At 36.1% G+C, this 16,140-nt stretch overlaps 1 protein-coding gene across 1 annotated transcript in view; it reads left to right on the plus strand.

Annotated features, from left to right (window-relative positions):
• The first annotated feature begins 5,930 nt into the window (after positions 1-5,930).
• Positions 5,931-16,140, plus strand: part of LOC149074900 (endoplasmic reticulum disulfide reductase DNAJC10-like) — a 29,046-nt gene continuing 18,836 nt past the window's right edge. The window contains exons 1-3 of the mRNA XM_089245845.1: positions 5,931-6,406; positions 11,925-12,099; positions 12,288-12,338. Coding sequence (XP_089101971.1) covers positions 6,242-6,406; positions 11,925-12,099; positions 12,288-12,338 — 391 coding nt within the window. The 5' untranslated portion in view covers positions 5,931-6,241. The remainder of the gene's footprint in view (positions 6,407-11,924; positions 12,100-12,287; positions 12,339-16,140) is intronic.

Raw genomic sequence — 16,140 nt, forward strand, 5'->3', positions numbered from 1 at the left:
AGAGCATAGAATATGTTATAAAAATGTACTAACGAAAGAGCTTTCAACAATCACAGAACACATAGAAATTTCAGCAATTTCCATTCTTCCTTCTTCTTCAGAAGGGTATGAAAAAAATAAACAAAAAAAAAAAAAAACATAAACCAGACGAAACAAACGCAGATGGAGATGTTATATGAGATGGAGAAGAAGTCTTCAGGCTTAGGGGACGATGCTAAGCCGCTTTAAAATGATATGATGACATGGAGTCCCTGGATGAGTGTGTGGTAACAAAAAATGAAACCAAACAACCAAGGTAGAAAAGGACAAAAAACCAAACGAGAGAAAGAAAGAGGGGGAGAGAAAAAAAACAAGAAATAAAAACTCAAGAAAATCGTTGACTAAGGGTAACAAACCTCTCAAAGCAACAGATAATGTTCTCAGGTCTGCCTGAACAGAACTCGGACCAACACCTAACTGGTGGAGAAAGAGAATTAAAAGTTGAGAACCGAACCTGGGAGAACCTAATACAAGAAAACAAAAAGTGAGAGGAAGTTTCAGGAATCTTGCATTGTAGACAGAGAGGGTTAGCCATTTTCTTAATACGATGTAGGTATTCGTTCAAGGGAGCTCTATTGCAAATAAGTTTGTAAAATAAACATTCCAACCTTCTATTCGAAAACAAAGGGGAGAAGTTCTGGCAGCAGTTATAGAAGGAGCTAAACTCAGGAATAGATAAGAAAAGAGCATTGCGAATATTTTCCTTGAAGTGGCGATAGTAAAGAGAACGAATGTCCTCTACATAAAGGCTAGAAGGTAGAAGATCAACAGTAGTAGAAGCTACAGTACGAACATGATTGTCAATAGTTTCATTAATGGCAATGCCCGAATGACTTGGGACCCAGATTAGTGATATGCTGTTAACCAAAGAACTAGTATGAACCAGTTGAGCATACAGTAGGTGAGTCACCGTAGATGAATGAATAGAGAAATTGTCGAGAGCCATGATGACTGATTTGGAATCCGTAAATATGAATATTGAAGAATTAGACGATTGAATGAAGGATCTAAGACCTAAAGTAATAGCAAGGGCCTCCGCAGTGAAAACTGAGGAGTCTTTATTAATGAACCAAGACTTGATAACTTTTGTAACCAAACAGAAAGCTCCACAAACCACTTGAGATGATTTAGACGCATCCGTAGCAATTACATGAGCATTCAGCGGCAGAGACTCAATGTACTCTTGGAATATTGTTTGATAAGGGATGGTAGACTTAGTTTTTTGAAAGTTAAGACCCTCCGATATGAAATAGATATTTGAGGGTATCCACGGCCAAAAAGAATAAATTGGACGCAGCATGGACCTGTGGGAAAAACCAATGGTATTATTGAACTGTGATATTTTCCTAGCCAAAGATGGCGAGAGGCGACAAAAACCCGAATCTATATGGTTAGAGTGACCCTGCGTGGGAGAGGCTGTGGCAGAAATACAAGATAACCCAATCCTGAAGAGAATGGAATCCTGAAAGGAGGGTAGGGCGAGAATGGTTCTGAGTTTATCTATGCGAGTTGACGTAGGGAGGCCTAAGATAGATCTCATCGAGGAGTTATAGATTGTGTTTATCTTGGTGAGAGAAGATTTGGCTGCATTAAACCAGGCCACAGCTCCGTAACCAATGGTACCTCCAATGATGCTCATTAGCACAGGTTTGAGGAACTTGCAAGGAATATTTCTTGATGAGTGAGAGATGGAGCGACAAATGTTTAAATATAGAGTGCCCTTAGAACGCAGAGATGAAAATTGTTTTTTCCAGGTGAGAGTACAATCCAGATGAACACCCAGAACTTTCAAGTACGGATCAAACGGAATGGATTCGCCATTAATGTTGAAAGAAGGAAAGTATGGAGGTCGTCTCCGTGAAAAAATAGAAAAACGAGATTTGGATAGAGAGATGCACAATCCACTATTTTCAGCCCATCTGAGAATGTTAGGCAAGGTGTTCATCAATCTGAACTCAGCATACTTCCCATCTAACGCATTCATCTGAAGGAAAATATCATCAGCATACATAAAAAACTTAATGTCAGAATTAATATATGAGGTTATATCTAATGTGAACAGGGTGAAAAGTACTGGGGAGAGGGTAGAACCCTGTAAAAGACCGCAGTTGGGAGCAAAGGCACCAGATATGGAACCCCTCCAATGAATGACATGTTTACGGTTCGAGAGATAATTAAAGAGCCAAGTTAAAAATTTACCATGAAAGCCCAAGCGGGCTAATTTGGCAATGAGCAAATCATGCCTCACAGAATCATAAGCAGCTCTCAAATCTAGAGCAATAATGTAGCTAGTATAGCCCCTTTGGAGGGCATATGAAATAGAGGACACCATATCTCTCATGCAAATCTCAGCACCAGTTTTTGGTCGAAAACCATAAAAATTTTTTGGAAAGAGCTCAAATCGTAATGCAATCCAGGTGATCCTAAAAAGAATGATTCTCTCAAAGATTTTGCTAATAGTGTTTATAAGGGTCAGAGGACGAAAGTTCTTCGGATCAGTAGTTGGTTTTCCTGACTTTGGAATAAAAATAATACGTCCTTCTTTAAAAGACGGCGGCACCAGCGATGAAGACCAAAGGGTATTAAAAGCATTCAGAAATTCAATCCCCTTTTTTGGAAGGAGTTTGTACACCTTCAATGGAACACCATCTGGACCAGGGGTAGTTGAACGACCAGAACAAATGGCTCTACGAATTTCCGTGGGAGTGAACGGTGCATCCATCTGAGCCTGGAACTCACGAGGAGGACCATAAAAAGTAACGGTTTGAGATCGGCCAGGTGAAGAGAAGTGGTAAAATTTTAAAAGTTGGATCTGTACGAGAGGCTCGACATAACTATTATTAGCAATCTTGAAAATATGCCGGGAATCATCCCAAGTTTTCGCCACGATATAACGGTGTCTACGCAAGACAGAAAAGAGAACTGAGGGCTGAGTAAAAGGATGAAGTTCTTGAGCCAGAGTCTTCAATCGTAGAATGCGAAGGTGGCGACGAAAAACCGAAGCTAATTTTTTATATTTAATCCAGTTGGCCTGAGAGGGCACACGGCGAAATAAGCGGAAAGCCCGTTTTTTTTCGATAAGAGCAATACGCCCTTCTTTATCCAACTTAAGCCAAGGTTGTTTCTTCCGGTACACAGAGTACCTAGCTGAGTTAACAATGGAAATAACATGATTGTAGATACTGTCGAAATCGTTAGTAGCGGGGATGACAGAGAGACCTGCCATTACTGCTGACCATTTAATGTAACGGAATTCCTGAGATATGAATTGTTTATTCAAAGAGACGGAAATTTTAATTGGCAAATGATCACTATTGAATAAGGATTCACAGGGAGTCCAGATAATATATCTATAAAGACCTGGACTACAGAAACATAAGTCGATATAAGATTGTGAGTCCTTGCTATAAAAGGTGGGGCAAAATGGAGGAACTAGACAAAGGTTATGATTAAGATACCAATTAAATAACATAGTACCTGCAGGAGATACAATATGTCCTCCCCAGTTTGGATGATGACTGTTGGAATCTCCGATTATGATGAAATTCCCAGAGATGTATGAGAAAATATTGTCAATAGCAGCGATATTGAAAACACCTGGAGGACGATAAAAATTTACAACATACATAGAAAAATTATTTAGAAAAACTTGAACAATCATAATTTCAAAAAAGGGGTCCGAAATTTTCCATATCAAAGATGAGGAAAGAGATGAATTTACCGCGGTCACTAAACCACCACCTGGGAGAAGTCGATCATTTCTAAAAATCTGAAAACCAGCAAGAAAAAAATGGTCCTTCGGTTCCAGAAAAGTCTCCTGTAAACATAACATATCATAGTTTAAACAAAAATTTCTGATAAAGGTTGACTTGGACTTGATGCCTCGGACATTCCATTGAAGAACTCTAAAATTCATATTATTCATAGTATTTTTTTTTTTTGGAAAGGATTAACTAGAAAAATATATTGAACTGAAGAGAGGGAAAAAGCATCAAATTCACAGAAAAAAAAAAAACAAAAAAAAACAACACTTATTTTTGGGAGAGAAAAAGGAAATATCAAGCGAGAAAAACACAATAGGAAAGGGAGGGGAAAAAAAATCAAACGAAGCTCGATTTGATCACAAAAATAAGAATACTGAACTCTTGTCAGCTCTAAATGAGGTAAAGAAAAACCATTATCAAACTCGATAACAGAGAGAAAGGAAAAAAGATCAAACGAGGAACAAACTTTAAACGAGAGGGGAAAAAAAAGGGGGGGGGAGACAAAAATGAAATTAAGTGAAAAACTAGGTTCCAACATTTGAGGCCAAGTCATTTTTCAGTCTCTTAGCTAATCGTCTTTGTTTAACCCTTTCCGCAGGAGAAGTATAGAATTTATTCGATTCAGGATCTTGAGAAAAGTCACTATCATCATTATGCTCAGGGGGCAAAGGTTGATTGAAGATAGCAGTCGAAGGACCAGAAGTGTCCATATTTACATTCGAATTAAGTGGCGGTATTATATTCACCTTATGTACAGCTAGGTTAACCGAATTGACTATTTCGGGAATAAGCGCTCTAATAGAGTCATTCAGCGATTCCTGAAGACTTATTTTCAGATCTTTAAGTACAATTTCTTTGATGGCAGATACTTCCGCTTGGACCAGGGAACTGATCTCAGCCTTGAGAGCACTGAAGTCAGATGACATGGAAATGCTGGTCCGAGCAGCATATGAAGAGGAATTCATTTTACATCTTTCTCGAGCGATGTTTATTGGAACATGATGTTCGGCTTTATAGTGATATGCTTTTGACTCCAAGACATAAGCAGGGCACTGACGATCAGAGGCAAGATGAGTGGAAGCCTTACAGTTAATGCAGGAGATAGGGTTTTGGCAGGTTTCATGGTTATGATTTTGGCCGCATCGTTTGCAGATCTGAGATGATACTCTACAAAACTTTGAGCGGTGAAAGTAGCTCCAGCAGCGAAGGCATTGATTAGGACGCTCAATAAATTTACGTGGTCGAAATATCAAGAACCATAACTTTATTTCCAGCGGAATGTTCCTACCAAGAATCGTTACCAGAACAGTTTGTAAAGGAATTCTTTCTTTTATAAATCTTCGAATACCGATGACCTGTAACCCCTCCGATTGCAGTTCTTCCGCAATTTCCACTACTGCAATATCACACGGAATATTTAGCAAAAATTTGGAGGTAATCGAATCCTTCAAAAGGACCGATTTAACGGGAATGTTCAAAATCATATCTATTTTTTTTATCTCTTTCGCAGTGTGAATATTTTCCGTAGAGATTAACAGCTCACTTGAGCGTGTGAATCGAATCTCCGAGATGTGTTTAGGAACAGAGATTTTTGAGCAGATATCCTTTTTCAGGCACAAAGGCCTGGATCTGGGAATAATTTCTGCACCCGAAAACTTGAAAGTTAGCAAAATGCGAGGGGACTCACCAAAACCGTCCAAGATGTCTTCATCAGATAATAAAGTATTCCAATTATGACTTGTAGACGAGACTTTGTCTGCACTGCCCGCTGGCTGTGTATCTATTTCAACAGCCATAGCTGCACATTTGAAGGAGTCAAACTAGACCCCGGAAACGGGCAGAGCCCTAACCAAGAGCCTTGATCCTTCACTTCAGGAAATTAAATAAAATTACTCCTACGAATATAATAAATAAAGAAAACTGTACTTAAAGAGGGAAACACTAGTAAAAAATTAAATAAAGGGTAAGGCACAAACGCAGAGCGAGAGGGGCGTAACACCAACCACGCAGCGCGTACGTCCCAACAGCCTAGGCAAGCATTACGTTGCTTATCCTTGAAACCCTCCATGGTCAACGACAATATCGCGGTGCGCGGAAGCGTTGCCACTAAATCGAAAGAAAGCTTTGTTTTCTGATCAAATTCCCTGAATTGTGTAAATTCTATTGTAATAAAAATTTATTTCGATGAATTTTGTGTAGAAATATTTTTTATGAACGAATTTCTGAAATTTACGTGCAGTAATTTTGAAAACGAGATAACCTGTTCCCAAAAGAAGTAATTAAAACTAGCTAGTGGCACACCGGGATTCATCTGTCGTGTATGTAAACAATTGGACTGTCAAATCTGTAAGTTTTCCATAAGCGGTGTATAGGTACGTAGGTGTTTGCGATGATAATTTGAGATTCTCACCCCTCGATGATTCTCGAGCAGTGGGAAAATGGCATTCGTGAGCAAAAAAGTCCTATTCCTTTTGCTATTCGTACACGTGGTATTCGCCGATGATTATTACGAGCTGCTGGGTGTGAGTAAAGATGCCGACAATCGAGATATTCGCAGGGCTTTTAAAAAACTAGCTCTTAAAATGCATCCTGATAAGAACGTCGTGAGTATTTTCTAAATTTAATTTTCTTTTAATAATTTGCTTTAAAGTGATCCAAACAGCATCGGAGCACATTTATTTATTGTTGATTGAATCATTTTTCCTCTACGTCGAGACTCAAATGCGAGCCGGTATCCCCCCTAAAATCTCAACGCAGCGATCATTAGATCTACAATATTACACTCTTAAATTTATAATGTTCGATTGCGAATATAGATGGCGGCATTGAACGGATCACATATCCTTCACTGAGTTTCCCCATTTTTTGGTTCTATTGCCCCCAAATTTTCATTTTATTGTTCTCATTGTTCCTATAACTTAAGCCAACCCATGGTGTCTCTTGTAGTACACTGGGATTCATCTGTGGTGCTTTTAAACAATTAAATTGTCAGTTGCTATAAGCGTGTACACATAGGTGTTTGCTATGATTATTTGAGATTGTCTCCTCGATGATTCTCGAGCAATGGAAAAATAGCATTCATGAGCAAAAAGTTCCTATTAATTTTGCTATTTGTACACACACTTGGTACTCGCAGAAGATTATTGCGAGGTGCTCAGTGTGAGTAATGGTGCTGACAATCACAAGTGATCCAAACAGCATCATTATATTTATTTATAGTTGATTGAATCGTTTTTCCTCTACGTCGAGACTCAAATGCGAGCCGGTATGCCCTAAAATAATCTCAACGCAGCGATCATTAGATCTTCAATATTACACTCTTAAATTTATAATTGTCGATTGCGAATATAGATGGCAGCACTGAACAAATTACATATCATTTACTAATAGTTCCCCATTTTTTTGGTTCTATTGTCCCCCCCCCCCCAAATTTTCATTTTATTGTTCTCATTGTTCCTATAACTTAAGCCAACCCATTGTCTCTCTTGTAGTTCACAGAGATTCATCTGTGGTGCATGTAAACAATTAAATTGTCAGTTGCTATAAGCGTGTACACATAGGTGTTTGCTATGATCATTTGAGATTGTCTCCTCGATGATTCTCGAGCAGTGGGAAAATGACATTTGTAAGCAAAAAAGTTCCTATTAATTTTGCTATTCATACACATGGTACTCGCAGGAGATTGTTATAAAGTGCTCTGTATGAGTAACTGTGCTGACAATCAAGATATCTACAGCGCTTTTAAAATGCATCCCTGTGAGAATTTTTGAAAACCCTGTGACTATTTTCGTCATTTCCTTCTAATGACATGCCTTTGAGATCCAAATAGCATTGGCTCATATTTGTAGTTAATTGGATCGTTTTCCTCCTTTTTTCAGGGTCAAATGTAAGCTGGTAACCCCCTCCAAAAACAGTCTCACTGTAGTGATAATTAGATTTGAAATAGTATTTTCTTGAAACTATTTCATCGAACTTATTAAATATATATTGATTTGTGGAATATAGATGGCAGCAACTGATTTCATGTCCTTTTAATTCACTAACTCAGAGTTTCTCGGTTCTATTGCTCCTTCAGTTTTTTTAATTAAAAAATTGAGACCAACGTCCCCTTCCATCTTTCATGATTTCATTAGTGGTGATATACTTAATTAAGGCTAGAATTACTCTATAAAAGTTTGATAAAAGTTCTTTAACAAAACTTCAAAAAAAAAAAACCCATAATAAACCTATTGGTTACACTTAATTGGTTGTATTTTTTAAGCTTCATAAAAGTTATTTTATGAAAAAACTTCTATAGTGTAATGCCGGTCAAAGATAACTATAATTTCTTACTTGAAATTTGCATGAGCTGATTGTGTGGCAATGTGGATGATAGGCAGTGGTGGTTGGCTGGTTGCTCTGTGGCTCTTAACTTCAAGGCTCGAATGTGAGCTGATCTTCCCGCTAGAAAGTGTCCTGCCACAGAGAGCAACAAGCCTACAAGGATACAATTAATCAATCATTACACTTCACTCATGGTTAGAAAAATTGATGGTAGATGGCAACACTACATATAACAAGTAAGGCCTATTATACAGAAACAAACTGCATAATAGGTTCACAACACATACATTCCAACATGTACCAATTCGCTAGAAGTTCAGTGGAAGAATATGGACGAGGTGCGTGTGTGGTTTGGTAATAGTAGTATCAAATTATATGATAGTTAGTGTAAAACTGTTAAAGCCAGGGTGTGAAGGAATAAGGAGAAAAAGTTGTATTTCTTCGATTTGAAAATCAGATTTTTTCATTTAAATTAACCGACTGCTTATTAATTAATTAAAACAAATCTTGTTAATCGTTAATTTTTTTTCTTTATTTGGCATTAATGAATGAACTAACAAAACTAACAAATAAACTATAAGCAAGAAATATGAACACTGTGTTTATGTCACATGAAAGGTTGTCGAGCCTGAATGAACTTCATGGATTAACATTTTTCTTGTAGAATGCTTTTATTCACGAGGGCTTCCCCCTCCCAAAGTAAATACCTGGTGGCGATTCAACATCAAATATGGGACAGCATTTCTTGACTCACTTGATGTGCAACCAAAGGGTCATTCAGCACCAACTAAATGAGAAAAAATTGGGGTAGGCTGTGTCATAGAAACAACCACGAGTTCTGATGTGAATACGTTTTTTTTTTGCCTTGAATCATGTGATAGGTACATTATCATCAGCTTTGTCTTTGGAATAGCAAGCAGATGATACCAATGTCATCTATTTTCATTGTGAACTGCTCAAGATATAGCAGAAAAATGTTTTGTTATGAATTAGGGCAGGGGGTCTAGTGTCCACATGGGAGGAGATATTTAAACCGGAGTGATACTTATATAATAGTATCTAATGCACTTTTGCAATGCACATCTGATGATACCATTGCTTTTGACTTGTGTTAGGTATTTCCTGAGATATGAGCAGTTAAAGAATTTTATCACGCAACTTTTTATGAATGCTCCCAGTATCATCAGGTGATTTAAAAGATGTACTCACGTCAAAACATATCCTATTGACCAGATTGTTTCTCACATAATTGATAGATGCATTTATTATGACTTGTTTCAGACTTGCATGATGTTTTTACATATAGTTTACATATAGTTACATTAATAGTTTACATATTTTTATTCTTTCACAGATTTGGTAAAGAAACGAGCAAACTCTAGACTTTTTCACTTTTTGTGCTAAAATTTCAAGTTCAACAGTATTTATGTTGTTACAATATCTATCATCATTTTAAATCAGCAGTTTGGGCATAGAATTCAAAGCTTTACACAAAAACTAAATTTCTATTTTTTTTTTCTAATCGGGGAACCCTAGAACCCTATTTTAATGCATTGCAAATACTTTATGCAGTTAATATCTAAGTTTAGCTCCTTATATATTTCTGAAATTTTTCTCACACAGAAAATCTAGAAATAGTAGAACATCCATCTTTCTACACTGTATCTATGGATTATGTTTGCCTATTTTTACCTGATCTTTTATATTCTATATTTCTTTTTAATCAAGAACTATATACATTTCAATAACATGCATACCATACTACAGCAGCTCTCAACCAGTGCTCCGTCTGCACTCTCCAGAGGCTCTGTGACTGCTCAAGGAAAATAAAAATGAAAAACAGTAAATTTTTGAAGGGAAAAAAAAATCATGAAAAATATTTCCAATTAATAAAACCAGTAGCTTCTTTGAATAAATAAAAAATATAATATTTCTACGAGGCTCCGCCATAAAAATAATGTGTCAAAAAGTGTTCTGGGAGTCAAAAGAGGTTGAGCTGCCATACTAGGTTACTTTTACTTCAATAACATTGATTATGATACAGAGGAAAAATAAAAGTAGGATTTTGATTAACTGAATCTCGGACTCTTTTCCGAGTACTTTACTCCGAGGTACTTTTCATAAATTGCTTTGGAAAACCAGGTGCAGTGAAATGGCTCGTGAAACACCTTGCATCAGGACAAACTGGTTCACAGAATACTGCAGCATGTAAACGAGAGCTCTAAAGGTTGTGAAGGTAGAGACTACTATTTAATTGTACATGAATGAAGAGACTAGACCATTGATGATGAAGGAGACTGACTATTATGTTATGTTGGTAGAGATGTACAGGGTGATTATAAAAAAACTATCCCGACATATGGGCCCCTAACTATCATACCATTCACAGAAACTCAATGAAATTTGGCATAAGGTATTTTGATGTATGCGCTCAAGAATGATATGGAAAACAACAGTGTCACTCTAACAGTTACGGTTACAGTGATAAAGTTTCGAAAATATCAAATGGCAACACCAAGTTTTTTGTATTGGAATGTGATCTCCATTGTTAAAAACCCTAAATAGCGTTCGAACGGCAACTGTAGCATGAAAATCACCGGCGGTAGATAGGCTAAAAGTGAGGACAACCAATAAGGACAGAGAAGCAGTATAAAATAAAGCATTTTATTGTGTTTCACAAACTTTCCACATGACCTTATGGAGGACTAATCGGATCTCAGCCGAAGAAACGGTGTGACTAATGAAACGAACATTAATGCTCTGGTGCACGGCAAAGTCCTTTTTCCTTGCCTAGCTCCGGGGATTTTCGTGCTACAGTTGCCATTCCAACGCTATTTAGTGTTTTTCAGTAAGGAGATCGCATTCCAATACAAAAAACTTGGTGTTGCCATTTGATATTTTCGAAATTTTCTCACTGTAACCGTAACTGTTAGAGCGACACTGTTGTTTTCCACATCATTCTTGAGCGCATACCTCAAAATACCTTATGCCAGAATTTCATTCAGTTTCTGTGAATGGTATGATAGTTAGGGGCCCATATGTCGGGATAGTTTTTTTTATAATCACCCCGTATGTTATGTTGGTAGGTCAACTTATCCTACGAAGGGAGAATGATCAGAATTCATTTTTTTTCTGAGGACAGTCATCAAAAAAATAAGTTTGGAAAATTATGTACTCTATATAAACACATGTTAAATCTGTTTGTTCATTGTACTTCCTGAAGCTTTTAAGAGTGCTTTAAGAGAAAGACATTGATAACTATTTTTGAAGTTGCTGTTTGTAAAGTGATCTGCGAAATATTGTAGGCAAACATTGCTGTAAATACATTACATCAGTGTTTCTGTGCATCGTGTATGTTAGGCATCGCCAGCTTTTGTCAGGGCATTGCAGTGACCTAGAGATATTGATTTGTGAGCTTATTTATGCTTCAAAGTGGTTACTTTTATATGGGAAAATATCTACCAAACTATTCTGGGATTCTGGGGGGAGGGGGGCAGATGAATCATAAATTGGGCAGGGGAACTGCAGGTGACAAAAATGTGAGAACCATTGCATTATAATATTTCATGTAACTTTATACTGCATTCATTTGATCTTTTTATTGCATCGCACAGTAATCGGTAATTAAAAATAATTCTGTGTAACATAATTTCTACCATTTATTCATTGAATCTCAAGCTTCATAAGGTTCATATTACGCGAGGTAGGTCTGGCCTATATTAGTTCAGGATCATATTATAATTGATATATTTCTTATATTATAATTATTGATAAGAAGCTGGAGTTTCTTTTATGTAGGATGACAAAGATGCTCATGATAAGTTTGTGAAAATAAACAAGGCATATGAAGTGTTAAAGGATGAAGAAACTCGTAAGAAGTATGATTTGTATGGCGAAGAAGGTCTGAAAGATGATTTTGGCCAGTCGTGGAAAGGGAACTATCATAGTTGGAATTTCTATTACGAAAGTTTTGGTAAAAAAAATTATTGTAATTCATTTGAAATGTTATTTTTACCAGCAGAACAATATTATTGTAACTTTATATATTCAGCTGGGTTTTTATACCTTTCCGTTTCCATAATTGAGTGTAGCATTTTGTAAAAATAAGTTATGAATGAAGCTTATAATTTTCATGGTTTAAATTATGGTCATCGATTGCAGGTATTTATGATGACGATCCTGAAATAATTACTCTGAGTAGATCTGAATTCGGTAAGTTGATTTTTTTCACTCTCAAATATTCATACAAAATTTGGAAATCAATAAGCAATTTAATCAGTGAGAAGAAAAACTGCACGAGTCTGAATTCCGCTTAAAAAAATAATTATGAATCGCTTTAGCAAATGTAGATCTAAACATTGAGTGTAAGAGCAGTGCTATACCAGTCTCCCTTCACTGGTTCCAGGCATGTTTTAAATTTGAATTATAGTAAAGGAACAGTACCAGTTTTAGAACTTAAAACTGAATTATCTTGCAATGAAAGTTTTAGACTAGTACCATTCTTCTCACTGATTTAATTAAGGTCTTTGGTTTACAGTCAAATATCATTGCCAAGTGAAAATGGTGTCAAAGCCAGGGGTGCTCAAGCACCTGTGGTAGTTACTGGCATGGGTCCAAGCAGCCCCCACAATTGATTTAGAAATCCACAAATTTCCTACATAAAGCTCAAAATGAGCACCACAGTTTTGAAACACTTCTGACACCTCTGCCAAGTGACTTCACCTCCAAATGCATAGATTTGTATACGAGCAAAGCTTTTTTAAAACTGGAATCTGATATTCATGTACAACAGGCTGATATTACATGTACAAATTTATAATTTTATGTATATTTTTAGAAAAAAAAATAACTAAGGAAAAATAGAACTAAGGAAAAAGATAATAGTTTTTAGAAAAAAAAAGATAACTAAGGAAAAAAATAATAAAGAGAACTAAGGAAAAAGAGATATATATATGGCATGCCATTATATTTAATCTTTTACTATGCGCACATTTCTAATATTTACTTAATATTAGAAAAAAAATGTATTCTAAGTTTCTCTTTTAACCTTTAAATTCAAATAATAATAAACATTTCAAAAAATATTGCATATTTAAGGCTTGATGAAACTTAATATAATGATCATTCGGAAAAAAAGATGGATTTTGATTATTTCACCTGGCAGCTGTGTGGGCAGTACTATTTACCTTTGTTTAAACAGTCTGGATTTGGTCTTTGTTTTCGCAGCTGGGACATGAATGTATTTCTATTCACAGATAATTCTTCCTCCCGCAGGTTGTTTGGATATCTTTGAAAAGGAATCGAAAGAGTAAAAAAATTGCAATGGTGTGATTGTATTCAATGCTATATTTATATATGTATACAGTGTCTTTAAGAGTCAAAGTCTTTTTGACCCAAAAATTACTTGTAAACAGAGAGCGCTACAGCTACCTTGTATATGTAACACATATAATGGACATAACACAGGAATGGCAAAGTCTCTATGCTTGGTCAGATGCAACAAATGGCAGGGCTTGACTAATTCCAGGTGAAAGGCCACCACGGTGGCTAAAACATTAATATTGGACCTAAAATTTTCTTTGCGTAGTTACAGAATTTGAGTCTGAGCACAGCACAAAATGTAATTTGTATATCACCACATCTGTTAACATGAAAGAGGGTCACTACACCCCAGAAAAGTCAAAAGAAACATTATTTTAGACCCGTTTATATCTTGGGTAAAGTTTTTTTTGGCTCCTAAAATTTTTTTCCTAGCACCTAGATTTTTTTGTGATTTGTCAGGCCCTAGCATAAAACAATAATTTTGGAGTGGGTGAGAAATGTAAAAAATAAAATTTTGAAACAGCCCTCAATATATCTAAAAAAAAAAAAAAATAGATGAGTAAAAATTATATTATCTTTGTGGTACTGCAAGAAATTTATCTAGTACCATTTAGTTGAAAATTCATCAACATGATGATGATTGAAATTCTTTATTTTTACATTTTTTTTACAACCATCTATGTATTTCTCTTAAGATCTTCTCATTTTAGCATTTCAAAAAGTACCAAAAATAAAGTACAGCCGCCCCCCCCCCCCCCGGTATTCGGGGTTTTTTTTCCCTTTATTGGAATTTTTTTTTTTGGCAACACTCAGCAATCGTCATTCATGTGTTTTGTTTACAAAATTTGAGCTGTGTTTGTTTAGGATAGATCATTCTTCCAATGCCACTGATAATGCTTTGAAAAGACTAATAAAAGTGAAAACTTGATAAGAAAAATTGGATATATTGACGAAAACTATGCTTGGTGAAAGTAAGTCAATACCTGCTGTGGTCCGCCATTACGGAATCAACGAATCTACGGTGAAATACATCAAGAAAAAGGAATCTGAAATTCATTTAGCCGTGGCTGTAGCTGCACCTGTGGCAGTCAAAACTTTGCAGCGCCTACGGGATCCACGTGTTTCTCGTACAGAAAATGCCGTTTTTTGTGGGTACAAGACTGATAAAAAAAGGTATTCCAATTGATTGTAATATTATAACAGAAAAGGCGAAAATCTTTACTCTTCCATAAGGAAAAGGCTGATGAAACATCTATTTCATCAGAATTTTATGCAAGTAACGGTTGTTTCATAGGTTTAAGAAATAATTCGGATCACGCAATACAAAAATTACTGGCTATCAAGCCTCTGCCAACAAGGAGACAGCTGGAAAATTTCTGAAGACTTTGCAGAAAATTATTGAAGAGAAGGGTTATGCACATCAACAGGTGTTTAATGCTAATGAAACTACGTTATTTTGGAAGAAAACGCCGCAAAGAAGTTAAGCAAGAGAAAAAAGCGAGCTCCTGGTTTTAAGGCAAGTAGAGATAGACTTACTATGTTGTTTTGTGCAAATGCGTATGAGTACATGATAAAGCCCACCATCATTTTCATATCTGCGAATCCATGAGCATTGAAGGGAAGGATAAGCGAAAGCTCCCAGTATTTTGGACGAACAATAAAAAGGCTTGGACTATGAAAACACTTTTCCTGCATTGGTTTAAACAATGTTTCGTACCAGAAGTCAAGAGGTACCTTGAGAGTGAATAAATGCTATTCAAAGTTCTTTTGATACTGGATTGACCTAGGAGGAATTAATGCAGCTAACTGGTCCTGAAACTGAAACTGTACAAGATGAAGATCAAGATAAAGAAGTAGAAGACAAGTTCAACCAAAAGTAACATAGTGGAAGGGCTTCGCAAGCTCAAATCAGCAATAGATTATTTTCATAACATAGATCCCTCTATTTTACGTTCTTCACATGCAGAAAAATTAGTAGAGGAAGCCTTGTCAACATACTTGATGATGTGAAGAAGAAAAAATGGCAAATATAAATCACAATGTTCTTTCAGAAAACCTCGCCAACAATCACTGCACCCTCTTTGACATTCCTTTTTACTTCTGCGTCACCCTGCTCTCTCTCATGATGTTCACTAAACAAGATATACAAAAAAAAACATGGTTTCGGTTATTCACGGATTTTCGTATTCGCGGTCATCTCCGGAACGTAACCACCGCGAATACGGGGGGCCGACTGTATTTCAATCATGGATATCTCAGCAAATTTTTATTCAAATGTTACAATTTAATATGATGGAGTCGATTGGTGAATGGGCATTAAGGGAAAACAATTAAATTTACGACTATGGAATCTTTTTGCATTGTGTATTAACCTCCGTTAACAAAAAAGTGACCAACAAAAATTAATATAATCCACACAGAGGGATTAACAATAGTAAATTAATTTATTAAATTATCAAATAAAAATAAGGATTATCCAAAGAGGAGATCCACGTCCAACATTTTATATTACTATTGAGAATATATCATCTTGACATGCCGAATACTAAATGATTAAGTATCCTGATAAGTATTAAATGATTAGAAATTTTTGAATTGGGAGAGAGATAATTTTGACTAAATTGATATGACACTCACCACTAATTATCCATCTTTCGGATCCTTCTCAGCCTTTATCTTTCACTTCACCACA

The sequence above is a fragment of the Pholcus phalangioides genome, unplaced genomic scaffold (genome assembly GCF_987345545.1).
Source record: "Pholcus phalangioides strain wild (caught in Gottingen) unplaced genomic scaffold, Ppha-v1.0 ptg000016l_1, whole genome shotgun sequence".
Lineage (NCBI taxonomy): Eukaryota > Metazoa > Arthropoda > Arachnida > Araneae > Pholcidae > Pholcus > Pholcus phalangioides.